Source organism: Streptopelia decaocto, assembly GCF_964273445.1.
Source record: "Streptopelia decaocto genome assembly, chromosome: 6".
Classification (NCBI taxonomy): Eukaryota; Metazoa; Chordata; class Aves; order Columbiformes; family Columbidae; genus Streptopelia; species Streptopelia decaocto.
Window position 1 is genome coordinate 51,292,016 of NC_138660.1, and position 23,489 is coordinate 51,315,504.

General features: G+C 53.2%; 1 protein-coding gene across 3 annotated transcripts in view; it reads right to left on the minus strand.

Moving 5' to 3' along the window:
* Positions 1 to 3,837: 3,837 nt before the first annotated feature.
* Positions 3,838 to 23,489, minus strand: part of SLC4A3 (solute carrier family 4 member 3) — a 35,479-nt gene continuing 15,827 nt past the window's right edge. For 2 of the 3 annotated variants that reach the window (XM_082055172.1, XM_082055173.1), the window contains exons 7-23: positions 20,436 to 20,587; positions 19,622 to 19,802; positions 18,927 to 19,062; positions 18,649 to 18,823; positions 18,139 to 18,238; positions 16,172 to 16,356; positions 13,839 to 14,052; positions 13,309 to 13,530; positions 12,843 to 12,991; positions 11,180 to 11,374; positions 10,527 to 10,733; positions 9,853 to 9,942; positions 8,108 to 8,274; positions 7,473 to 7,726; positions 6,961 to 7,130; positions 6,303 to 6,476; positions 3,838 to 5,514 (exon numbers count right to left, since the gene is read on the minus strand). In XM_082055172.1, the coding sequence (XP_081911298.1) occupies positions 5,437 to 5,514; positions 6,303 to 6,476; positions 6,961 to 7,130; positions 7,473 to 7,726; positions 8,108 to 8,274; positions 9,853 to 9,942; positions 10,527 to 10,733; positions 11,180 to 11,374; positions 12,843 to 12,991; positions 13,309 to 13,530; positions 13,839 to 14,052; positions 16,172 to 16,356; positions 18,139 to 18,238; positions 18,649 to 18,823; positions 18,927 to 19,062; positions 19,622 to 19,802; positions 20,436 to 20,587 (2,849 nt within the window). In that variant the 3' untranslated portion in view covers positions 3,838 to 5,436. The remainder of the gene's footprint in view (positions 5,515 to 6,302; positions 6,477 to 6,960; positions 7,131 to 7,472; positions 7,727 to 8,107; positions 8,275 to 9,852; positions 9,943 to 10,526; positions 10,734 to 11,179; positions 11,375 to 12,842; positions 12,992 to 13,308; positions 13,531 to 13,838; positions 14,053 to 16,171; positions 16,357 to 18,138; positions 18,239 to 18,648; positions 18,824 to 18,926; positions 19,063 to 19,621; positions 19,803 to 20,435; positions 20,588 to 23,489) is intronic. The other variant, XM_082055174.1, reaches the window with a different exon arrangement.

Genomic DNA, 23,489 nt, shown 5'->3' on the forward strand with positions numbered 1-23,489 from the left:
AACCTGCCGTTCCCATGGAGAGGAAAGTTTGTGTCCAAGCCTGAGTAGGGCAGGTTCCTCCTCTGGCTGGCAGCAGGGGCCAGCTCAGCCCCTTCTCCTCTTCTAAGGCTGGTGAGTCCATTTCAATGCAGAGGGGAGGTGGATAGAGGGCAGAAGGAGGCAGAGAGTGTGGGGCTGGAGCCATGGCAGGGATGTGCAGGGCTACTGGTGCTCAGCAGTACTTGCTCGTGGTCCTGAGCATCAGCAACAGCAAGCTGAACCCTGGCACCCATGAGATGGAGCTGTTCTTTAGCTGATCTTTGGGGCTTCATACAAAGGAATCTTTCCCCTCAGCATCAGCTCTGCTCTCCCCAGACTTCTGTAACTCACATTTAAACAAACCCGCTTGCAGATGCTGGTTGCAGAACACAAGTGCAACTGAAGCTGCTCTCTCCCCTCCAGCCTGCAGTGCAAGGAACACACTGCGCTGTCTCCTCCTGCCACTTTTACCTGCCCTCTCAGGTGCCAGGCTCACAACCCCCTCCTCTCTGGAAAGAGGAAAAATGATTTTTTAATTTACTTTTATGAAGTTTGAGTTCCTGGATAGCAGAGAGCAAAGTCCAGGCAAGGATTTCCAGATACACAAGTTCCCAGTTTTGTCGTGGGGATGGTCTTAGCCAGCAATTTCCTTAACTTCCCAGCAGCCCAGCCATGTGAGCGGATGCCAGTGGTATCTCCCAACAGAGATGTGCCAGCCCCTCTTGGCTGCAGAGAATAAAAATAGCTGGAGAAGGTGTCTAGAGTGTACTTGAACCCGTGTGGCAGAAACAGAAATCCAAACAGTTTGCCTAAACATACAATGGTTTAAAATAATAGGGTTGATAGTTTTGGGGACATATCTCCTATTTTTAGTTCACCAGACAGGCAAGAGTGGCTGCTTACTTTTGTAAAGATAAACCTCTTCTCAAACAGCAAAGAGGGGGGAGAAGCTGCTCTTCAGAGCACAGTCCTGGTCTAGCATGACCAAGTCTCCTTCTGGAGAAGCAGGACATTTGGCCCATCCCAGAGCATCCCCCGGGCAGCTGCGGCATGGTGGGCACCCAGGGTATTCTCCCTCCGCAAACAGCAGCATCCTCTGGGGCTGCAGGCAGCCTCTTGGCTCCTCTCCCTGCACTACAGCTTTTATGGTCCAATATGCTCCCTGGTGTGGCAGCACCCAGGAACATCTCCCTTCTCTGTTTTTGCAGAAGTGTGGGTACCCATCTGAGCTCACTCCTTGAAGCTCCCTCACTCCTCCTGCTCCAGCCCAAACCTGTTGCCCTCCTCCTCACCCACTTGCTGTCTCCTCTCCAGCAGAGCAGCTGGAACTGATTCATCTGAGCTGGCCAGATGTCCCATCCTTCAAAGTGGCAATCCAGCCTGTGGTAGCAGTGTCTGCAGGCTGACACCACACATGTGACCCAAACTAGAGCCCCTGCAGTAATCCTGCCTGCACCAGCCCATGCACTGCATCCTGGTGTGCTGTGTTTTCCAGCGGATCTGGGGCCCAGGATTGTGTGGATGAGCTGCGATCCCGGCTGCCTCCTCTTCATCCCCGTGGCTGCCCATGGAAGTCCTCTACTCTGCCCTCGAAGGGGAGATCGGTGCCTTTGTGGGGCACGTGAAGCGGTGCCAGCAGGGTTTTGACCTGCACCGCCTGTACCACGTGCTGCTGCTGGTGCTGCCGTGGAGCCCCTCGGGGCAGGTGGAGAGCTGGCTGCACCTGCAGAGGCTCGTCCAGCACCAACCCAGCTCAGCCAGCCCTGATGTGGCCAGCTATGTGAGCTGGCTGGCCTCTTACCTGCAGCACCTGAGTACTCTAAAGGAGAGGTTTGACACCAGGGTGGTGGTCCCACTCTGCGAGAACCTGTATGTGCACGAGAAGCCAGCCAGCCACACCACCCAGCAGTCCCCCCCGCTGTCCATTCCACACCTGGCCACGCAGCTCTTCACCTGCCGGCGTAACTGGGGGCTGCTGCTGCAGGGGGGAGCCCTCAGTGAGCGGGTCTTCAGCCCCCGGAGCCTGCTTGACCTGTGTGGCTTCGCTGGCGTGGAGCCCTTTGAGAAGGTCTTACGGCTGGTCCCCGATGTCTTTCACCAGAGCCTGGCCATGGCGGACCTTGCCCAGCAGTGGGTGCATCTCCACCGCAGCAGATACAGCCTCTCCCTGCCACCATCACCATCCCCATCACTATCGCCATCACCATTGCCATTGCTATCACCCTCACTGCCACAGCAGCCTTCAGCACAGGGCAGAGCAGGGCTGGCTCCCAGCACTGTGCAGCCCCCACTGCGTGGCAGGGCCCCCCAGCAGCCCAGCTCTCCCCTGGGTTTTCCCAGCCTCTTGGTCCCACCACGGCCCTCAGGCACAGGCAGCACCAGGCTGCTCCAAGCTCAGCTGCGGGAAAGCCGGCAGGAGCTGCTGGCCCTGCTGCACCGTGGGCAGCGGGCAGCTGCCCTGCATGCCCAGGTCCATCATGTTGCCCAGCGCATCTGCACCCTGCGCCTGCAGCAGCGGGGCAAGGGGACAGAGCTGTCCCAGCCTCGGCAGAGGCCAGGGATGGGGACAGGGAGTTGTTGGCACCAGGCTGTCCTGGCCGAGGAGCTGCAGAAGAACCTGGAGCTGGAGGAATACCACCACAGCATCCTGGAGGCCGACTGGCTGCTGGAGCTGGAGGTCAGACCCATGCTCATCCGGAGGATTGATGTGGTAAGGGGCGCATGCTAGCTCTGCTTGTGCTCCCTGCCCTGCGTCCCAGGGTGAGAGTGGAGGCACTGCTGTGGTCAGGGGAGCTGCATGGAAAGGCCTGAACATCTGGATGGGGATATGGATCTTGTGGGACCAGGTAGAACCATAACCTTTCCAGTCCGAACTGATGGCCTATTGGGCAGCTCTGGGCATTCAGGTGCAAGGAGGGAGAGCTGTGGAGTGCGGAATGGGAGAGGGAGTGTTTCCTAACGTGGCGGAGCAGCCTGTGGGAAACATTTGTGGGTGCTCCAGCTCACCTGGATGCTCAAGAGCCGGGCACCTGCATTGCCTCCTGTCCCACAGGTTCAGCAGCACTGCCAGCACCTGGAGAGGATGCTGCGAGGCCAGGCACTGCCCACCCCACAGCGAGGCTGGCTCAGGAACCGGATGGCTACCAACACTGTGCCCAGGTGGGCTCAGCCCTCTGCCATGTGACCCATGGCAGTGGCCAGCCCCAGGAGCAACCAGTGACCCTGACCACAGAAGGTGGGACCACCTACTCCCAGCAGCAGCGGCCAGGAGAGCACGACTGGAGGACGCCCAACCCACCACCATGTGGGCTGTGGGCAGCCAGCAGCTCATGGGGACCTGGCTCAGCTCCTACCTGGGGAGAAAGTGTGGAGACAATGCATATTTAAGGAGATGCTTCCTCCGTGCTCAGCCCATGGCCCTGCTGTTGGACATGTTGCTACAGGCTGGGTAAGGAGACAGACACCAAGTGTTGTTGAGTATGCAGGCATGTGCTTCTGGTTAAATATCCTATACGTGTGGGTATGGATGCACACAGGCATGAGCACGTGCTTCTGGTTAAATATGGGGCTCTGCCTCCCGCTTCCAGCAGTCAGCACGAGAGCTCCAGCTGGGCCCACAGTAACCAGCCTCCTTGGGGAAGGTGGTGGAGAGCCTACCTTCAGGCTGCTGGTGGGTGACAAGGTGACAGTCCCCACTCCAGCTGGGGTTTGCTACCTCACTGGCTGCTGTTGTGGGCAAGGAACAGTTTGTTGTGTTGGGGAATTTCAATCAATTCAATTTATTGCCAATTAAGAAACAAAAGCGCAGAGCCGGACGTGGTTCCTGTGAAGAGTTTATTGGTGTAGCTGTTTCCACTACGGTCAGAGGAGTCACAATGCACAGCGACAACAGGCCTCCTACACTATACGGGGAGGACAGGACACACATGGCCACAGACACACAGAGACATTCGTCTCTCCACCCCAGGCCCTGCAGGGGGGCCAGGCTGTGGGGCAGGAACCTGCCGCGGGGGGAGGTTTCTCTCTCTGGTAAGATATTTCTGCAGCCTCCTGGGGAAGGTGTTGGACCCTCCCGGTAATGAAGCACCCACTGTCTCTTGCAGGAGCCAGGCTGATAAGTGGGAACCAGGGCAGCAGCTTGTCCCAAATCCAATGGTGGAGTGAGCATCTCGGCCTCCTCCTCAAAGCCACTGTGGGTCCAACCATCAGGGAGAGGCTGGGGTGCTCGTCTCCTCTGGCACCACCCCCAGAGCTGCTGTGGGCAGCAAGGGCACCCTCGGTGGTTTCCAGGGCAGCTCTGAACAGGGTCTGCCAGCTCGGGGAGACCCCAAGTGACAGCCCTGCCAGGGAAGGTGTTCAGAGCTGCCCAGAGCTGATGGGGGCTGAGTGCTGGGAATGATGAATGCTGCTCCTTCCCAGTCAGAGGGCATCTCTGGACGTGAAAAGTCACCCTGGTACAGCAGCAGAACTGGGGCTGGGGGTTTCAGTGACTTCCTTGTGGGGCTGCAGAGGGCCAGACCCAGTGGATCACCGGGAGAGGGAGGGGACCACCCAAAGGACTGTTGTGCTCAAGCACTACATCTCTTGTATAGCTTCTTAAATATGGTTTGTTCTCAGGAACAAGAATGCAGGGATCAGGAACTGGGGTGCAGCCCTGTGATAAGATTTTACCGCTGCAACCTCTGTGGAGGTGCAGAATGTCACAGGACTCCTCTTAGTCTCTGCAAGGGGGCAGGCACCTGAGGCTTCAGGACACCTGCTTGCATGCAGCCTGCGTGGTTTTCCTTTGGGAAGAGTGTTGGGAAAACTGGGAAGAAGCAAACAGCCTCCCCCATGCTAAGCAAGAGCAGAACAGTCCTGTGGGAGGGTGATTGTGCAGATGATGGTCTGGATGACAGGGCCAGAGCATTGGTCCCTCCTTGCGCCAGGGAGCAGTAACATGGTGTCTGCCAGCCGAGCAAGGAAGCTGCTGGCCTGGGAGAAGCCCACTGCCCATCTGTAACCAACATCCAGCCCATCGCTGTGACTGCTCAGTGGCACGTGTTGCTGAGACACCCCAGTTTCATGGTAGTGGAGGGGGACACAGTGGCACCAGCTGGCATGGCTCCCCTTCCCCATCTGTAGACTGGACACAGGAGGGGGCAGACCCCTGAACCACAGGCACTCAGGACCCATGCAGCTTCAGGATGTGAGAGGCATCTCTCAGCCTACCAGGTCCAAGAGGAGAGAGACTCACAGCCTCTGCTGAGTGAGCGATGGGGCAGCAGGAGCCAGGGCTGCCTCCTGTGAGGCTATGGGACAGCCATTCCTTGGTCTGGGCAAGAGATCACGTGACTCACAGCAAGTCTCCATTTAGTCCTTGGGAGGATGAGCAGGCACGAGCAGCCTGTCCCAGGATGGGGGAGGGCAGCTCCCAGCTCACACAGGCATGTGCAGCTCGTTGTACTCGTCCCGGCCATCCTCGTCGAAGTTGGGCTCCGCATCTTCTGAGTCCAACTGGGGAGAGGCAGAGAACAGGGTCTGAAGGCGACAGCCACCCCCAGAGCCAGGTAGAGCCTTGCTCTGAGAAATCAGCACACAGCAAGCCAGGCAGCTGGGCTGCACCAGGAAGAGCAAAGCTCTTGCTCATTCCCTTCCCAACAGGTCCCTTTTTTTGCCTCTCATGCCCGTCCATGCTTCTCCAGCCCGATGCCCTTTCCAGTAAGTGTCTTTGCTTGAGAATGCCCCATCGCTGGGGCTTGGGTCCAGCACAGTACATCCTCCCTGCTCCCCTGCTGGCAGCACCCACTTCTGGGTGCTGCTCCAGGCTGCTCTCCAACAGCAGCTCAGGATGTTGGCAGCAGCAGAGGAGCTGCCAGCACCCAAGGGGCTGCCAGCACCCTGGCGCTGCAGTTATGTGCTCCTGTGCCAAGCAGCCACAGGTCCTGGTGTGATGCTGGGCTGTCCTTGCTGCTCTCTCAATGGGGAAATGGCATGTCTTTTGATGAATGAGTCACAAACAGGGACGAAGATGAAAGAGGAAACCCTTATTCCAGGTCTCTGCATAGCAGGATCCTCTGCCACCTTGCCCTAGGCTGCCCAACCTTCCCACACTGCACTTCCAGGGCTACAAGTTCTGGGGAAGCTAACCATCCACCTACTGCTGTCAAACAAAGAGCCCCAGACAACAGCAGGGAAAGCCAAGGCTTTGCCAGGGGAGGGTCTCCCAGCCCTTCAGTCTGCCACATCTCCTGAACCTCACTCCAGTGTTGCAAGCCAGACTGTGAAGACAGGTATCTGCTTACCGCTTTAAGCTCCCTATCATGGAAGAAGTGGGGCAGCACAAAGCGTCGCAATGGCACTGTCATGATCAGGACAAAGGGGAAGGCCAGGGATGCCACTGTAGATTTCACCACCCAGAGCAGCACAATGCAGGCCAGTTGAATACAGGTGAAGAGATTCATTCTCCAGGTCTTCACCTAGAGAGGTAAATCCAGTCTAAGAACACATTATCCTTCCACACAGATTAATGAAGACCCAGCTGGCAAAACACAACCCTTCTGCATAGCCTAGTACAGTAATACAACACTGCTGCCTGCTCTACCTGTCTGTACTCTCCAGCGAGGCAGAACTCTATACCACACTAGGTTTGGTACCACCTAGCAGCTTAGCTACCTGGCAATGCAGTGTCCCTACACACACTCAAGCAATGCATCACCCTTTAAACAGTCCATCCATGCAATGTCTTGGCAAGACACTTCTCTGTGAAGCCTGTCAACATGCTATCCTGGTGTTGTATCATCTCTGTGCATGGCCTGCACTGACTTCTGGGCACAGACTTGCAGACAAAGGGGGGTCACCAAGCCAAGCATCACTCTAGCAAGGTCGTCGCTATCCTCCCCTCACCTGCCTCTTCTTCCTCTGCTCCTCATTACCTGGTTCCCTGCAACCTGCCTCACTCACCTTAACAACATAGATGTGGTCGGGGTGGTGCTTGGATGGCATGAAGATCAGGAGCAGCCGCTCGTAGAGCTGGATGCCAGTGAGTGACGTAACCCCCATGTAGAGGAAGATGCCAAAGAGCACAGCCAGCGGGATCTGCCGCAGCATGTTTCCCATCACAATGGACAGACCTGCACAGACAGAGCTCAGGGTTTGGAGTGTCCCATGCCAGCCCCTCCGCAAGGCACTCTGGCCTCTGTCCCTCTCCTGCCTCTTCTCTGTCTGTCCCAGGGTGCAAGGGGAGGGAAGCTCAAGAGGGGTCTAAGAAGCTGGAGGGGTTGCAGTGGAAAATTGACCAGGATGGGCTACCAAAAGCTGCCAGAGGAGAGCTGATGTGAGTAGAGGTGGGGGCAGCCGTGCAGCAATCTGGCAGAATGCAGGCTGGTCCATGGGGCAGGGATGCCACTGGGAAGGAGATTCACGTGGTCAGTCCTGACATTCCCCCTGACTCCTTCACCCAAGCAGAGGCTCACCGACGAGGGCAGCGATAAGCACTCCAGTCACACGCTGCTCCTTCACCTCCTCGATCTTGGGCTTCTCTCCTGGTGCAATGGCCTTGCTCATGACCGTCAGGGCATTGACATGGGTGACGGAACGCACTGTCGCTGCAGTCAGCCAGGGCAGCCCAAAGAGTGCGCAAAGCCCCCCCATAGTGCCAATGAGCAGCAGGTCCAGGTGGAAGCCAGAGCCTTTCAGCAGCTTCCTCTCCTTCTTGCTCACAATCAGCCTGGGAGGAAAAAGACCCCAGATCAGTGCCAGGCCCACTCCAGTGCCCAGGGACAGCACTGTGGCTAGGGACAATGTTCACTCCCTGGAGGGGGCACACATGGGGACAAGGAGGAGATGGCCAGGGAGAGGGATGGCAGCTGTCAACCTCAGGTTAGAGGTTTCCTCCTGGGCTTGGCTGAGGCAGGTCTCCACCACATTGTATGCTAGGAGGGAAGCCAAGAGAGGATGGAAGAACCCAGGGTACAGTCCTAAATGGCCAGGGTCCTGCCCTTGCTGTCCACTGGGCCAAGCGCATCTCCACGCTGATGGCACCAGCACCCATCCCAGCCTTGCCTGCCCAGGATTAGTGATGGTTAGCATTGGTGGGAGAGGTACTCACGTAGTGATCTGTGTCTCCATGAAGATAAGAATGAAGACCAGGAGGGCAGGGATGGCAGAAGCAAACATCATCCACATTGGAAAGGTCCCACTGCTGCCCATGGGGTGAATGAACCAGCCACGCTTGTGAGGAGATGTGACCGACAGGCCAGAGGGGACATTCAGCTTCTGGTGGTGTAGCCGCAAAACCCAGCAGTTACTTATCAATACACGCATGCCCACAGCCTCACACAGGACCAGACTTGATCCTCATGGTCTCCCTGGTATGAATGCCTCAGATGATGGGACAGCCACCCTGACCCATGTGGGTCTTTCTCAAGGATAATCCCCTTCAGTGCAAAAAATCCCATGTCCCCTAGCATGGGCCGATTTCCTTTCAGTCACTGGAATTCCCTTGGTTTTTGTCCAGGAGACTAAGGAAAGATCTTCTCTCAGGAACTTCACCCCCACAACAGTGCTTACAAACCATGGTTAAAATGCACCTTGACCTCTGCCTGGACAAACAAAGCATCCTGAACTGTCTACCATTCTCTAGTTGGCTTTCCAGACTTGTCAAGCCTTTTCTGAGACAATTTTCCAATACTGTTTTTGCAGTGTGGACCCCAGAACTGGCCACATTCTCTGGAAATGACCTCACTCTGACCATGTTCAGAGGAAATATCATGTTTGTGCTACAGTCAGAGACCACACAGACTCCTCGCTGTACATCGACCTGACCCTGCATTCACCCACCTTTGAACTTTCGGCTCTGCCCTGTGCTCCAGCAGTTCGTGTTATCTGCCTGCGTGAGCACTGCAGGGAGAGTTTATGATTTGCATTTATGTTAATCAGCATAAGTATGAATAATATTCCTGGAATGCTTGTACTTGAGCGAAGTTGTGTAACTAAGCACGATTTTCTCAGAAGACTTTGCACATATGCTGAGTTAACAGTGAAATGATAATGCTTTTGATATTAATTGTGGAAGTGTAGAAGGGTATGAAAAAGATGTAACAAAGTGCATGATTTTACTAATGTGTGATAGAACCAGATTCATCATTGAAATTTAAATGAATAAAAATGCATTTGGATTCCATTAAGCTTCGGGCTGTGTTGATAAAAGCTTGCATGCTGAGCAGGAAATACCTCTCACCCTCTCCCTGTTATTAGTTGAAATAAATACCAAAACAAAAGATATAACTACACATCTACTAAAAAAGGGAGGAAAGGAAACATGCGAGATGGGTTTGTTTCATAATATTTAAGTTTGTGCATAAACTAGGAAAGAGATCATTGTGTTTGAGATGAAGTGATGAAAATATTTAGTAGCCTATAGTCAAGGAGAGTATAAATATGTTAAGTACTAAACCCATGACAAGTATCCCACTGAAACCACTCCATATGCCACGCTCTTCAGTGTGCATAACCAATTTACGTCCTACTGATTGACTGCAAGTTTTTAGAGTTACAAAAAGGAATTAACTGCACTGAATCCCTCTGGTCCCCTAAAGCCTCCTTTGCTAACAGCTGGAGTATCAGGGGATACCAGGGATATACCAGTCCCTGTAGCTCTGGTCTCAGTCTCAGCGAGACGCTTGGTGCTTCCCTTCAGCGTGGGAGTGAGGACGAGGGGAACACCTCCATTTGCTTTGTGCTGTTATGACTAAAGAGGCAGGAAAGGCAAATGCCCCATTGCACAAGAGCCACAGTGCTGCAGGGTCGCTGCTGGGCTGCAGGAGGGGCTCTGAGGGCAGGGCTGGCACATACCTGCGTGTACGTGTCAGTGATGGTGTAATCCACCAGCACCATGACCAGGATGGAGATGGGGATCCCGAAGTCTCCGATGATCCGCCGAGCCTGCAGAACAGACACCTTTGCTGGCAGAGGGAACAGGGTGGCTCCCTGTACCCACCCTGCGGCAAAGTGAAGCCCCAGATGGGGCCAGGCCCCGCTGCAAACCCGAGCACTGCTGAGGAGCAGGACAAGGGAACCCAGCCTTGGGCCATGGGGCTGCACATCCCACTGCCCACATAACACACGGTCCTCCAGCCACTCCTAAGTGACAGGCTAATTGCTCCAACTAGCCTATTTGGATGGTGCTCCAGGTATTACACATATGCCCTGCAGGTACAGAGATGTCCAAAGGGAACAAGTTGTAGGCTCTTCCTCCTATATTCTAGTATAACAGATTTGTATCCAGCCAAAGGAGGTTTCCCAAGGCCCAGGGGCCTTTCTGGCAAAGCTCCCTAGAGCAGGACAGTGGAGATACCATGAACAGCCAGCTGTGATCTGCAGCCTAGGTCAGGCTACCATCCCTTCTGCATGGTATTTAAGGGAATGGTATTTGGGGGATGGTCCAAATGCTCTGAAGAACAAAAGGCTGTAGCAAGAAGTTGGGCATGTCCCTTGTCCTTAACATTTGGGTGCCACAAACTACTCACCTTTCCTCCTAAGAAACGGCTGTTCTTGAATTTGCGCATAAAGAAGGCAATGAAGAAGGTGCCCAGCATGAGGATGAGGGAAAGGAGAGCAGTGTTGGGCTGCATCCTGATCCCCAGTGACATCGCATCTGCAGAGAGCATGCTGGTATTCAGGCTGCTCTGCACGTTCGGTGGGTAGAACTTCAGCAGAGGATGTTCTGCAAACACCTGGGCAGGTGAGAGAAACAGTGGGTATTGTCACTGCAAGGAGGGGCAGGGGGAACTGTCACTACTGGGGGCAGGGGGTGCGGAGGTGTCCTGCTCTGTGGAGAGGTGAGGGCAGTAGATGGTGGGCACGGACAATCCCAGCATCCATCACCTCGCCTCATAACCTACCCAGCTGGAGAGGGCTGGGGGGAGAAAAGTGGCCCCTCTTTAATGCCTCCTGCAGGAAGAGAAGGGGAGACAGACATTAGGGCTCATCCTGCCAGCCTCTGAGGTGGCACAGGGGCCAGCTGGGCTGGGGCATGAGTGGCCAGCAAAGAACTTCTCTGCAGAATGCCTAGGAAAGCTGTGGCTGTGCTGGCCTTGTTCCCCTGCCACCTCTACACTAAAGCTGCAGGTTCCTGGGGGACCAAGAGATGTGGCAGTCCATTTCCCTGGGGGAGGTTCACCTTGTACAGTTTGTAGAAAGTCTCGTAGATAAAGATGAGGGAGATGAGGAAAGCAAAGATCTCCTGGGTGAAGGGTGAGATGTAGCGCACCAAGAAGCTTCCCTCGGCTGCCACAATAATGAAGATGAAGACGATGAGCCACAAACCAATCCACACTCTGCCTGTCAGATACTCAATGCCTTGTGTCTGGCAAAACTGAAATGGAAAGCAGAAGACATTAATCATGGCTCCTCAGGCTGCCTCCTGCATCTCCTCCCCATTAAGATCACAGACTGTCCCAGAAAAAAAAAGCATCCACATCTGCTCGAGCATCCAGCACAGGGACAGCAAATTCAAGGCTGGAGTCACAGGTAAAGCTGCAGACTTTGAACTAACACCAGCCAGGTCTTTACTGCTCCTGTCACCTCCTCCGCTCTCTGCTGAAGCCACCCCATGCATGACATTCCCCATCTCACCCATACGGAGTTGCCGTGACTCAAATACAGATCTCCCCTCCTCCATGGAGCACAAGTCTGTTCCCCTCAAAGGAGAGCTGGAGCAGCCTCCTGTGTCCCACCACACAAAGGCTACATTAACTGGGGCACAATCTCAGACAAATACACACACAGTTGTATGTGTGTGCAGAAAAGCCCTGAGGCTCTCACCACAGAACAGACCAACAGACCATCTCCACTGCTTCTGCTCATCCACACACACATCCCAAGCCTGCCCCATCACAGCAACACCAACTACTTCCAGCCACAAATCCTGGATGTACGTCACTCCCACAGATCCCTCCCTTTGCAGCCTCCCTAGCTGTACCAGCTCAGATAGTGCCCTCACACAGGGCCTACAGCTTTGTGCACCACGCCTGGGCAAAGCCAAAGCAGTCAGTGAGAAGTGCACTCACAGGAGAGCAGAGAAACCTCCACTGTGCAATGGCATCACCAGCTCCAAACTCTTGACACATCAAGGTGAAAATCTAGCTGTAGGAAAAAACATGCTCTAAAAGTCCAGACACCTCAGATGCTTTAAAAGCCCAGACACACTAGGAGTCAGAAAAAAAGAAGGATTGGAACCACTTCTTGACGGTATGGTGACACAGGGATGCTCTTAACAGTGAAGACATCATGGTACCTGAGAAAGAAACATGTCCATCCTGGCTGGCCAGGTTATCTCTGCACACACCCCTGGGTTCATCCTGAGAGTAACACAGATGGGACATCCCAAATGGGTGGCACACTGCATGTTGTTGGGTTTCCATTTGAGGAAACCTGGACATGGGTAAAATTGTGAAATGGTCTTCAAAGGAAATGCCAAGAACAAGAAAGTATTATGGACCAGTATTTTATTAATAGGATGCAGCCACAAGTATTCATTGTGCCTGGATGGGCTGCAGCACAGGGCTGGGGGACGATGCTCCCTCACAGTCAGCAGGTAGAGCAGTGCTGTTACCACTGCCACACCTCAAGGGGATACAGCTAAAGGAGGCAGAAGTCCCCATGGTGAGACCTCCAAAGGATCAGCAGAGCAAGGGCCAGCCCTGGCCAAGCTGGCAGCCAGGCAGGACCCAAGGACTCCACACAACGAAAGACTCTTTGGAGAGTTGAGAAATGCTGGCTGCCTTCTCCAGCACAAGGGCAGAGCAACCAGGTGCCAAGCATGGACACTGCCTCACATGTACCTTGTAGAAAGCTTCTTCAAACACCAGCAGAGGCCCTGAGAAGCCAATGACCAGGAGCGGCTGGGCTCCAAGCAAGGAGAAGAGGATCCCTAAAACTGAGGTGGAGATTATCAGCTCGGAGACTCCCATGAGACCCTCAGTTTTCTCTCCTGGGAAAGAGAACAACGTGTGAGTTATAGCTCAGACACAGGCACCGTCACCACAGGCAGGCAGGCTGCAGACACAGCTCTGGACGGAGGAGGCAGGTGCCTATCCCACCAGAGGTCTCCTGCGTTGGGCAGGGAGCACAGAGGGAGCCCGGGGAGCCGAGGCTGGAGAGGCCAAGCGGCAGGGAGGGGACAAGGCAGCAGCCACAGTGCTGCCACTGTCCCTGAGTGAGCAGCACCAGAGCCCACCCCAGCACAGCACCACAGACACAGCCAGTGTCCCAGCGTGCAAAGAGCAGACCAGAAAGCAGGCCCATTACCTAGGAGTCCCCCGAAGGTGATGGCAGGAGAAAGAGCAGCAAAGTAGATGAAGAGAACGGCCGCGAGACACTGGCTGTGCAAGGCGTCTCTGATGTCACTGAGGTATTTGGGGTACCTGCGCTTTATGTCCCGAACCAGACCTCCAAAAAATATCCCGGTCCTCTTCAAAGGATCGTCCTCAGCTTCCTCTTCTTCTTCCTCAGCTTTCACTTCACACAGCTCTGGAGGTGCATGGAGGGCAGGGCTTGAGCAGAGGAATGCAAGTCCACCCTTGGGCTGTCCCTCTCCCCTATACACTGTGGAGACCTTCCTCCAGCAGCGCTAACCTGGAGGGCCCCCTGCGACTGCACATCCCCCTGCCTGCAGCTGCCCGAGCTGCCCACAGCCCTGTCCTGCTTCCCCTTGCCCCCCTCTTGCTGCAGGAGCCAGGCCCTGCTCACCCCTCTGCCAGGCTCTGCGAGGGAAGGGCCCACTAGGGCACACAGGGTGTTAGGCACAAACTCGTTTGCCCAAATGTGAGTGGAGAGACCTTTGGCTTCCTGGACAGCCCCCTCCTTCATGGACTTCTGCTCCCTCTCCTTCCTCTTCCTCAGCAGCAACTTCTGGAAGGTGGCAATGGATTTGAGCAAATCTTTCCCCTCCACCTCTGATGGGGGGATGACAATGCTGCAGTCCAAGAACTCATTGATTGCGTTGAGGAGGTCTTGACGGTCATCTGCCATGTACGCAGCCTCATGGAAGTGCTAAGAGGGAACGGGAAAAGGAGAAGCAGGCTCAGACCCAGACTGCACCCAGGTATCTACAGCCCAGAAACACAATGCTTGCTGTGACCATACAGTAACAGCCTGCTCTCTCAACCCACTGCTTGACTCACTACTGCCACTCTGTGACCCACACTTCTGAATCCTTCCTGTCCAACAACCCAACATCCCACCTAATCCCATGTCTGTCCTCCCTACCCTTTCCATCTCTTCCAGTGACCTCCTTGCTCCTGTTTTTCTCCCCCAGACCACACTGCTCTTGGCCAAGACCATGCTCCTGCAGCATCTCTGCCAGCTGCACACTCCACCAGACCACAAGGTGCCTCTTGTGGGACATCTCCACCAAACTATATCAGATCTGTGCTTCCCAACTAGCCTACTGCCTCTTTGCCCATGCGAGTTGCTACACTTGGCCAGCCTGTGCCACTGTTTACACCAGATCACTGTGGCTGCGTCCTTGTCCTTACAAGCTCTGCATGCCATCTCTTGGTCCTGCGGCACTCTTGTTTGGAGCTCAGCTCAAGAGATGTACCAGAAGCCAGGCACCACAGAGATGAAAGACTTTCCCTGTCCCTGCAGCTCAAAATTAGGACTCCTCAACAGACTGATGTACTCCTGGTCTGATCTTAGGTTGGGTTTTATAGAGAAGCTGATGGAGCCCTAAAGCACCGCAGATAAAGCACAATAACCAGGGTGTGAGACATGAGCAGGGAGCATAAGACTCTTGAGAGACTTGAACATAAAAATGTAAAACATGGGAGAGGGCAGGAAAATAAGAATCTACAGCATAAGGGAAGTCAGGCAAGGTAAATCAGGCAGAAAAGGGGAGATATGTCTGACAAAAGGTGAAGATGACAAGGAAGAACTCCAAGGAGACCATGAGGGGACAGTACTACTGCAGACAGGAGGGAAGGTGCTAGCAAATGGGCAGAAGTGCTGCATTGCTTCTGAAATACCCCCGCAGAGAGAGGGCTGGGGAAGATGAACAAGTGAAGAGCTTGTAAAGCAGGTAGGAGAGAGCTAAGGCTCCTGCAGCACACAGACTCCCTGGCGCCACAGCTTCAAACTGTAAAGGATATCGTACTCTCTCCATGGCGCCAGCCACCATGTAACCTTGCTATGGCCAGCCCCGCTGCGGCAGCTGCGTCCCTTCTTCCAGCAACAGAGGAGTAGAGGCTCCGATGAGTGAGATCAGCCCACAAAGGCAGAACTGAAGCTGGAATATGGCACTTCACCTCTGTTGGCTCAAGACACAGTGTCAGCTGAGCGCCATGCAACTCCAGGGGAGGGATCTTTCAGCTGGGAACCCTTGCTGTGCACAACCCACCTGCTCTGAGTGGACCTTTCAGCCCCCAGCTGAGGGAGAGTTGTGCACTGGTGGCAGGACAGGTAGGTTTGTTACTCCGTTATAATTACATGGCACCAGCCAGGAGGACCCTGTGAACCTCTGATTCTCCTGTCCTGGATGTATGCAGTAGATGCTCAGACTGGTTTTTCTTTGCCTTTCATTCCTTACCAGGATAATGAATTTCACTGTTCTGCCACCTAGCCAGATGGGGGACTTCTAGCAGTGCACAAGCTTGGCAGTAAAACCTTTCTGCCTCCTCATGTCTCATCCTGCATGGATGTGCCTCTCTGCATGGATGCCCCAGTCACGTGACTCAGATAGAAAGCTTCATCCAAACTCCTGAGGAATGGTCCACAGGCATTTCTGGGTCTTCTCATCAGTGTGGCCTGGGCTAGACGTCACAGTCACAGGCATCACTCAGCCTGCCTTCCTCTCTGTTTGCGAAACATGAACTGAACACAACTCCTCTAACCTTGGGCAGTCTTTTGCTCCTGCTTTTATGTACAGCCCTCTCCTTCACCCAGCCCAGCACTCTCTGTCCCAGCCAAGTGTCTGTCCCACTCTTCCCTCTGTACTGGAGCACCCAACCTTGGTTGAGCTAGGCTGCTCTTAAAAATCCCAGGTGCTCACACCTGCCTGCCCCACCTAGGCCTTAGGACAGCATATCTCAGCCCTCTCGTCCCAGGACTGACTTCTGAGGAGCTACTGAAGCTCCCTCACCTGTGCCAGCATTACCGCCCATCAGTTCCTCACCTTGTCAGACATGAGGGTGGAGATTGAGCGGCCAATTTCATGGTAGTCCATGTTGGCCTGGCTTGGTCCGAGCAGCACAAAGATGAATCTGACAGGAATTGGGACCTCCAGGACAGATTCCAGGAAGACAGCCTCATTTAGTCGGACAAAGGCCATAGTTGGCTGCTCCAGGAACTGCACACAACCTACCAGGAGGCAATATTTGGAGAAGAGTTAATCATTGAGGTGAGCTGTACTGGGCTGCCTTTAACAGCAGAAACAGATTTTGGGGGTTCCCACGAGCCCTTCTGTCCCGTACTTGCCTCCAGACCCCTGACACAGCATTGAGCACTGTGCTGAGCACTGCTCCAAGTCCTCTGCTTACTGATCACTCCCAAGCAGTGCTACTTTCTTTAGCTCTCCCAGTTAGGTCATTCTTCATCTGTTAAGAAGGCCTCTACTTACAATATAAGGGGCTAATTTTAAATCAGGAGGTTGTTTTTCTACTAAGCCACTGCCTTACGGAAGGCAGTCTCATACATGTTACTTTTATCAAAAAAACTTCTAATCTCATCAAATAATGAAATCAGGTTTCCTTGACATGACCTATTTCCCATAAACCTCACTGCTTGGCAATAATTACATTCTTATCCTTTAGCTCTTTATTAATTGAATCCCATATTAGCTCTGCCATTATTTCGGCTGGGAAGGATGTCAGGTTAAACAACCCATAGATACTGGATCACTGTCCTTTCCTTCATAAGCACTGATGCCATGAGCTTTCTTCTGCTTTTCTTGTATGTTCCCTGTATTCCTAGACTTCTTTTTTTTTTTTTCTGATTAAAATGAGCCAGTTCTTTAAAGACTCATAGGTGCAAACTGCACAGTTTGTTTTGCAATGTCCGCATCTCATCAATGCTTGGCAGGATCCTCGATTCCTAACAGATCAGGAAGTACTCCCGCATCCTCCAGCACACCAGACGCTTCCTTCCCATAACCAAACACAAATGGTTATTGAATACTTGTATTTCTCTAGCATTATTACTGATCTTTCTGCCATCTGCATCCAGCAAAGAGCTGTGTTCTGTTAGACAGGCAAATCAGGGCTATCTGAGTGGCCAAGCGTATCACAAGACACAGCATTACCTCAGAAATGGCAGTTTTTAGTTATCTGAGTATTCAAAGTGTGTTTGTGAAGCTGATTTGGCCTCCTCATGGTTAAGCATCAGCTTAGTTGAGCTGTCAGGCTCTTTGCCTGAGCTTTTCATCTACTGGATAGGCAATGACATTTACTTTGCATGTGCTGTAGCTACATTTGCTGACATGTTAATGCCAGCAAAGTGCTGAGGACAAGTCTTGCGGTCAGAAGGCACCAAGCCCACTGATGCTTGAGCCTGCCTGCCCGTAGACCTCTCGTACAGACAAATATCTTCTGGCAGTGCTACAGCTGATACCCAAGACCTTGCCACCAGCCAAGCTCTGCTTCCATAAACTCAGAGCTCCCTGGCACACACAGCCAGGGCAGGGCCCAGCTGCTGGTGAGGTGTGAAAAGGCCAGACAGAGGACAGCTATGGTCAGAGAACAGCACAAGGCCTGACAGCAGTCAGTACCTGGCCATCAGTCCCTCCAGCACCAACTACCCACCTCTGAGCTGCAAAATGGGACGTTACAGTGAGCCTGGTGGGATTTTCTTCTCTAAGCTGGGCCCCAGCTCCCAGCAGCAGTGTCTATCAACCTCTTCACCTTCAGTACTTCTTAACTTAAGAACATAACTACCCAAGCACCCCTTATGTTTACTACAGACAGACAAAATGTGTGCCATCACCAAAGGAGAGAGAGAGCACCAGGTTCCCTACCCAGCTGAACTCTGGGAACGTGTATAAGATGTCCAAACACCCCTCAGCAGGGAGGCAACAGACGGCTGGGTCAGACCAGCATCTGAACTGGTCTCTTTTGGCCCTGGGAGTCTCCACATGTCACCTCTTACCCACAAGGACGACTGTGGCCTCCGCATCTTCAGGGATCTTCTCCATCAGCTTCAGGTATTTACGGTGGCCCTCAGAGTTATGGAGATGGAGGTTTTTCTGCTGGGGAAGAATACAAACAAGTAAGGACAGAGTCCCCATGCCTTGGACTCCCCACACAGCCTTGCACCCCACCAGCATATCTGCAGCCAGGCTTGCCTCGGCTGCATGCCCGACACCCTGTGTCACACACAAGGCACCCGCATAGCAAAGGGCCACCCTGCAAGCACTGGGGCTGCTCCTGCCAGGGCACGCTCAGGCAGACGCATACAGTGTGAACCTGAAATTAGGTCCTGGAATCATAATGCAGTGACCTCATTTCAAGCAATCCAGGTGATCCAGGGGAGCTCAACCCTTGCAAGTACAAGGCCCCCCATGAAGGGGCCCAGAGATGGGTGCCAAGTGCTGCTGCTGGCCAACAGTTGTCCCCAGGATGTGGAAAAAGAAGCAGTAACCCCTCATGTCACCCTCACCTCCTTGCACTCGGTCTCATTGGCCTTGGGGTCAGCCATCTCAATGCGCTCTTCCCCCATGAGGGGCACACAGGTGTCGGTGGTGTGGTTGTGGTGGTGGTTCCCCACGATGGAGTTCATGCTGGAGCTGGAGTGGTTCCTTGGGAAGAAGCCCTCTTTCTCATCGTTGGGGTGGCTGAGGGGGAGAATGGCGGTGATGAGGGGAGCCACTTCCCTTGCTGCCTGGGGCTTGCAGACAATCCCCAAGCCCTGGCAGCCCTCAGCCATGTGCCACCCACCTGTGCTTCAACAGCAGGGCACGCAGCACATTGGCTCGGTCTTCTGCCCTGATCTGGTCAGAGATGATCATGGTCTCCACCATGAGGTGAGCGATGCCAGGCAGCGTGGTCTGCTCCAGGTCAAGGAGGACAGCACCTGCCAGCAGGAAGGTAAGAGCCCTGTTCCTAGTGTGCAGCGCTCCCCACTGCACGCCCCCTCTGGGGACACAGCCATCCACCAGGAGCCAGGAGCAAGGCTTTGGTCGGGGTACAGATTCTCTCAGTTGAAAAATGCCCAGAGTCCAGGTGTCCCATGTCCTCTGTGTAAACCCTTTTCCCAAGAGAATGCAAAAGCTTCAAGATGCACTAGTAGCCCTGGTACCACCCTCTCATTTTGGTTTCCCATCCTGACTGAACTTGCCCTTTCACACCAAAGATGGGTCAAGGGCCCACTGGCCCAGGCACAGCTGGGTGTTGCAGCTGCCATGTGCCTGAGAGCAGCAAAGCAGAGTAAGGAACAAACACAGGCATCCTTGGGCTAATGCAAACCCTGACAAATGGCATGCAGGACAGCCTCTATCTGCAGACCCTGTGTGGAGCCTGGACACAGACACTGTTGGAATGTCTCCAGTGAGGGGCAAAACAGTGAGAGAAGCTGTCCAGCTAAACCTGACCCAGAGCAAGACACAAACCCTGGCCCATAGTTCCTGACTCACCATGGGCAATCGTCTTCCTGAGCTCCAAAAGGCTGCGGAAGGACAATGAAGCCACATGGGGTTTCCCCCATCTTGCTGTGTCCTCCTCCACATCCTCCTCAAATTTGATCCAGCGAGCTGTCTCCCTCCAGTGCATCTCCTGGTTCTTATCCACCACCAGCTCATTCAGCTCCACAAACACCTAGTGCAAATTACATCAAGGACATGAGACTTCTCCTGATGCACACAGCTCTATCAACAATACATGGAAGGCCTCTGGTTTGTTCTCAAGGTACCACTTGGTCTAAGACACTGCCAGAACAAACCTGCCTTAGTCAACCAGAAGTCTGGTGAACTGAAAGAGCCAGTACAAATATTACTGGCAGCATGGCAGGAGCTTCCCTCAGCACATGGAGCACCAGAAAGCTCCAAGTCAGATGGTGTGGACAGAGGAGAGAGAATGATGCAGTGCTGCACCCCTCTACCAAATTGTGACAATTTTGTCCTCTGTCTGCTTCTTGGTTTCCCCCAAAACTTCCCACACTTACCAGAGATTGTCACGTTACTGTGCTGCCAACTTCCACAACAGCACTACCATTTCTGTGACTTTTTAACATCTTTCTTAAGGTCAAAGCTTTGTGATTTCAGAGAAATCTCTGATTTTACTGAAGTGCATTTTCAGCCCTCATGATAATAGATACAGCTTGAAATGTCACCCCCAAGGTCATGTAAAGAATTAATTATATTGAAGGCACATTTACCACTTTATAATGTGCCTGTTTCTAGTCCTGATTTATGGCTTCTCAAGAAGTGTGGGAGGATAGCACATGGATACCTCATGGGGCTTTCTATCCAGCTTCTTCTTCTTCTTCTTTTTCTTGACAGATGGAGTTGATGCTAATTTTTTGCTTGTCCTGGTGATCTGACTACGAGATGGTTTTTTCATCAGATGCCTCCTCACACCAGGGTTATCTTCAAAACGGTGGCCTGAAGACACAGGAAAGGAAAAAAGACCACCAGTTTGTCTAGTGGAAGCACACCATCTGGCAGGGAAACACATCCAAGTCCACCCTTCTCCCATTAGCTTATACTAGCAGAGCTCTGGCAGCTGGAGCACTCACCAGCATCCTCCAGACTTCTGAAGATCCTTTCTGCCTCATCTGCCTACTTCCAGCTCTTCCAGATGTCTGCAAGCTGATTCCTTCAAGAAGAACACTTCCTCCCAGGCTGTGCATACACTGGAGCATCATTGCAAAAGCTTTTATTCATGGTACCCAAAAAAGTGGTGCCTGGACCCTCCCATACCCTCTCAACAAAGGGCAAGCTGAAGCCCTGTCTGCACAGCTCTGTTCCCAGGCAGCACAGGCAGGCACCTGGCTGGGGCTCATTTCTCCCACTGGAGGAAGGCCTGATGCTCAGCAAGCATAAAGGGCAGTGAAGGAGAAGGATATTAAGCTGCTGGTCTGGGAGACACATAGAAATATCAATGGCTGTTTTATTTAATTGTGCAATGAGACTGTAGCATAACAGTGCAGAGCTGGGTTGGCATGGAGGTTGGTCAGGTACCTCCAGCTGTTGCTGTTTCTAGATGATCCGCAGTGCTGCTGCAATGCCCTCTGAAAGGTCTCTGTGATAGAGCTCAGCTGGCCAAACCAAAGCCTCCTGAAGCCTCCAGAGAGGCTGTTGAGGCTGCATTACAAACCCACCACCAAGCTACCAGTGCTGTTGTCTAGCCAGCGCCACCTAAACCTGGGCCATAACCACGCCAGCCCTTTTTGCAATGCCAGAGGAACAGCATGTGGGCAACAGCCTGCCATGGAGAGTAGTTTTCCTGGACACTACCCAGAGACAAGTGTATCTTCGTTAGCACAGACACCCACGGAGATGGGTAAAGCCCCAGAGTGCCGCTCCAGGAAGGCCAGGCTTCCCCAGGTAGATCATGGAGCCAAGCATTTTGCACAGCTTGCTGGCCCTGCTTGTAAAGCAAAGCCAAGGTCTTCTCCCTGGGGGAAGAAGGGCAGCTGTCGGCTGGGATGAATGTTCAGGTTCTATATACCTTTCTGCACTTGGCTTCGAGACCTGCAGCTCTCAGGACATGAGAGGTAGCGAAAAGCATTGGGCTTGAAGGCCAAGTGGTCTGTTTGATGTTGTAGAAAAATATCTGTGCATCTTTGGCATGGAAAGACACACCCAGCATCAGGCTGGGCATGCCATGGCCTTGCTCCTTGGAAATCTGGGTCGCTAAATTAAATATAAAATGAATCAATACTGAGCCTCAGGTTGTTTCCCTCCATTGGCTGCCCTGCTGATGCACGGCCCGCGGGTGGCCGGACTCCTCCCTGCTCCACTTACTGCTCTGCAATGTCAATTGGATCCAATAACTTCCCACTGCTACCAACATTTCTGGGAGCCAGGCACGTGAGGGGCTCCCTTGGACTTTTGCATGGATTTCTCCATTTCTGCATGCACAATAGCCACTTCATCGCACTTGGCGCAGATTTGTGTATAATCGTGGTATCTGGCACCTTTGCTCCAAACCCTGCAGCTTCTGAATCACCCATGTACCCTGGGACTCATTCTTACCACATCTCTAGAAGAACAGGGCCAAAGGATGCTCTGCCCAGCAAGAGAAAGCGCTCGCCCAGAGCAGGGTAAGCCTCCCCCATGGTGATGCCAACTTGCCACACAGTGTTCTTCAGCAACAGCCCTAGAAAGTACACACAGGCATTCAGCCTCAGCCACCATATGCCTGGTGGACAGATAAAACAAAAGGAGCCAAGTTTCCTGCCAGCATTTCCAGTGACTCCCGCACTGGCTGACAGGGACAAGAGCTGGAGTGCTGCAGGCTCAGAGCAAGCTGGTGAAGGCACACACACCTCCAGAGTCCTACAGAAGAAAGGAGTGATCCACTTGCTGTTCTTCCTTGGCAGTACTTGTGGCCACTGATGCCAGCTGGGGGAGGCAACTCATAGGAGCAGGGTGGACACATAGGCTTAATTTTGGAAGAGGTCAGTGGCTTTGAGAGACCCATGCAGAGCCCAGCTGAGGTGCTCCAGACTGCTCTCCTGCATCCCATCAGATTGATGCTTTCCCCAAATGAAAGCCCGGCTCAAGCAACCACCTGAAGTCCAACGTTCTTACTCAAGACAGCATATTAGACTAACACCAAAGGGTGATGTGCCCATGGCACAGTTCTGCCTTGGCGAAGCCAAACTCCTCAGGGTGAGATGAAGCAGCCAATGACAGCTCGTTCTGTCCCTCCTCTCCAGCACTCCCCAGGAGCAGAGCACGAGACAGTGACAACGTCTGAGGACAGAGTGTGATTTCTACAGTGGCTTCACTATGGCAAACTGGTGTGTCATCCTCCCACACTGTATCTCCTACAGTCTCCTCCAAAAGATCTTCTTGCCACATTGGCTTCCACCAGTCAGATTTCTTGGGATGATCAAGCTCCTTTTCCACCAGCTTAAATCTGAAGATGACAAATACAACTTTGCACTGGCTCAAGTCTTCCCCCAGAGTGCCTGTCCTAGTCAGTCCAACTCAGCAGACAATTGCATTCAATTTGTGTCCTGCCTTCCTCCTTTCACTACCCTCTGTCCCCAAGCAGGAAGCTCAGAAAGAGGCATCAGAATATCTGTATCTGTACTAGAGAGCAATTTGCTAGCCTGGCATCACAGGGATGGAGCACACTTCTCACGTACGTGAATAATTAGGTAATAGCAAGAAAAAAGAGACTGAAACCCCATCTCCTGGAATATTTAAAAATAGACTAAACAAAATACTAATCAACATACACTAAGTCACAACCTTATGCTGGCTTCTGGAAAAGTTACTGCCCTGTCCTGCGCAGAGCCCACATCTCTCCTGGCTGATGCCGAGTTCAATG